At 31.4% G+C, this 2,055-nt stretch overlaps 1 protein-coding gene across 1 annotated transcript; it reads left to right on the forward strand.

Moving 5' to 3' along the window:
- Positions 1-382: 382 nt before the first annotated feature.
- LOC113847978 (early nodulin-93-like) lies at positions 383-1,843 on the forward strand. The gene is made up of 5 exons (XM_027477320.1): positions 383-387; positions 871-989; positions 1,326-1,387; positions 1,561-1,636; positions 1,743-1,843. The coding sequence occupies exons 2-5, from the start codon at positions 893-895 to the stop codon at positions 1,841-1,843; spliced, it is 336 nt and encodes a 111-aa protein (XP_027333121.1). The 5' UTR covers positions 383-387; positions 871-892.
- The last annotated feature ends 212 nt before the right edge of the window (positions 1,844-2,055 follow it).

The following is a 2,055-nucleotide window of genomic DNA, read 5'->3' on the forward strand; positions in this document are numbered from 1 at the left end:
GTGCTTGATAGTATTAAATAACACGAGATCTAAGTTGATTTTAACATGTGATAAGAATATTGAAATTTCAATTACAGTAATTTTAAATAATTTTTTATTATAATCATAAATTAATTATTAATTTTTTATAGATTATAAAAAAATTCTATCATTTGAGAATCTTATATTTTTTTTTTCTTATGAGAATATTTCCTTAAACTTTTAAAAAGTATTCATAAAAATATAAGTTGTCTATTTTTTAAATATCATTAAGAAAAACATGTTATTTTTAACTTTTTATTAACTGTGTATAAATATATATTAAAGCAATCAACTATTAAGAAAAAAAAAAGTACATTGATTTTACTGTCGGACAAAATTTAGGTATAATGTTGGTATTTTCACGTTGTTTCCCTACTCAATTTCAGTTAATTAATACTGTATTTTACTGTTAATTTATATTTAAAAAATTTAGAAAAAAAGATTTTCATTTTGATTAGAAGAAGGTAAACATATCTAAGGTATCTATCTAATCTTGGTCCTGTTGTTGCCAAGGTGCTGAACAATGTGAACGTGGTTACTGTTTGTTCTTCTTTTCAGTTTAACACGGCTAAGAAGGGTGATTAAAACAGGCAGGTAAAATCACTTTCTTGAAATAACATAATGGGTCTTATTGTAATGGCATTTTTGGAAACAGAATAAGCATTAACTGAAACTCAAGTGAAAACAAGGGTCTAAAGACGTTGGATTCTGATGAAACCATCAAAATATTGAATTGAGCCGAGTTAGTTACTTTCTCTCTCCCACTCTATAAATATCGCAGCAACTTCAACCCTCTCCCTTCATCCAAAGCTTCTCCTCCAATTCGTTATTTGCTTACCTTTGAGTTAGTTACTTAAATAGTTCTTTCAGGATGAGCAAGGGAAATGTTGGTACTAGTTCTCCCCTTGAGAACCCTACCTTTGCTTCACTCGATAAAAAACTCGCCTTTGCCAAGCGCTGCTCTCGTGGTACATTAAAAATCTATCTTTACTTTTTTCTTTGTAATTTTTCACTTCTTCGTCATATATGCGATCCATTCCTTTTATCTTTTCTTTCTTTATTCTCTATTTATTTCTTAAGAAATTTACACGAGAATGGGTACGCTGTTACTGTTATTATTATTACTATCCATGATTTATCTTTTTCTTTCGTGGACTGATATTTTGTCTAATTTTGATATGCATGCTATATAGACCGAAAATCCAGTGTCAAAAATCTGATATTTGATGAGAGCTTTTGTAAATTTCCCAATAATCAATAAATGTTTATTTAAATTTACGTATTCTCATTTGGTGTGTAAACAGAGGGTGTGCTAGCAGGAGCTAAGGCAGCAGCTGTTGCCAGCATTGCCACTGCCATTCCTACCGTAAGCTTTTCTGTTCCTCCAACCTATTCAGTTTACCTTAATTCACTTAGATTTTCGGTCAAAATGTTCTTTTCCATGAAAGTTAAATTATATTTGAATTTAAAACAACCAGAGTATACTATGCTACTAAAGATTGTGGTAAATATCTTATCCCAGTTATTCTTGATGTGCAGCTGGCTAGTGTGAGGATGGTGCCTTGGGCAAGAGCCAATCTCAATCACACTGCTCAAGCTCTCATAATTTCCACAGGTTTGCACACTCATTAACTTCTTCGCAGATACCTTAAATTTGATCTTTGATTTAGATACTGAAAATTGTTACTTCCATATTCTTAACTACTATACTTTGATTGCAGTGACGGTAGCAGCATACTTCATAGTAGCTGACAAGACCGTTTTAGCATCAGCTAGAAAGAACTCGTTCAAGCAAAAGCAACCCTCCAATTCTGAAGCATGAACCCATCGCATTGGTGTTATTTATACAAATAAAGATAGGTTTCATACTTAACAGCAAGCGTATTTATTTACAAATTATCAGTTGCCCAAATCATTTATTTTCGTCCCTGCCCATAATTCCTTTACACGAAACAGATTCAGTTTCACAAGTAATCATTTACATGAGTATAAGCGATCTTCATCATATGGTTTAGAAATTCACGTTATAAGACA

The sequence above is a fragment of the Abrus precatorius genome, unplaced genomic scaffold, assembly GCF_003935025.1.
Source record: "Abrus precatorius isolate BTA unplaced genomic scaffold, Abrus_2018 Scaffold8, whole genome shotgun sequence".
Lineage (NCBI taxonomy): Eukaryota > Viridiplantae > Streptophyta > Magnoliopsida > Fabales > Fabaceae > Abrus > Abrus precatorius.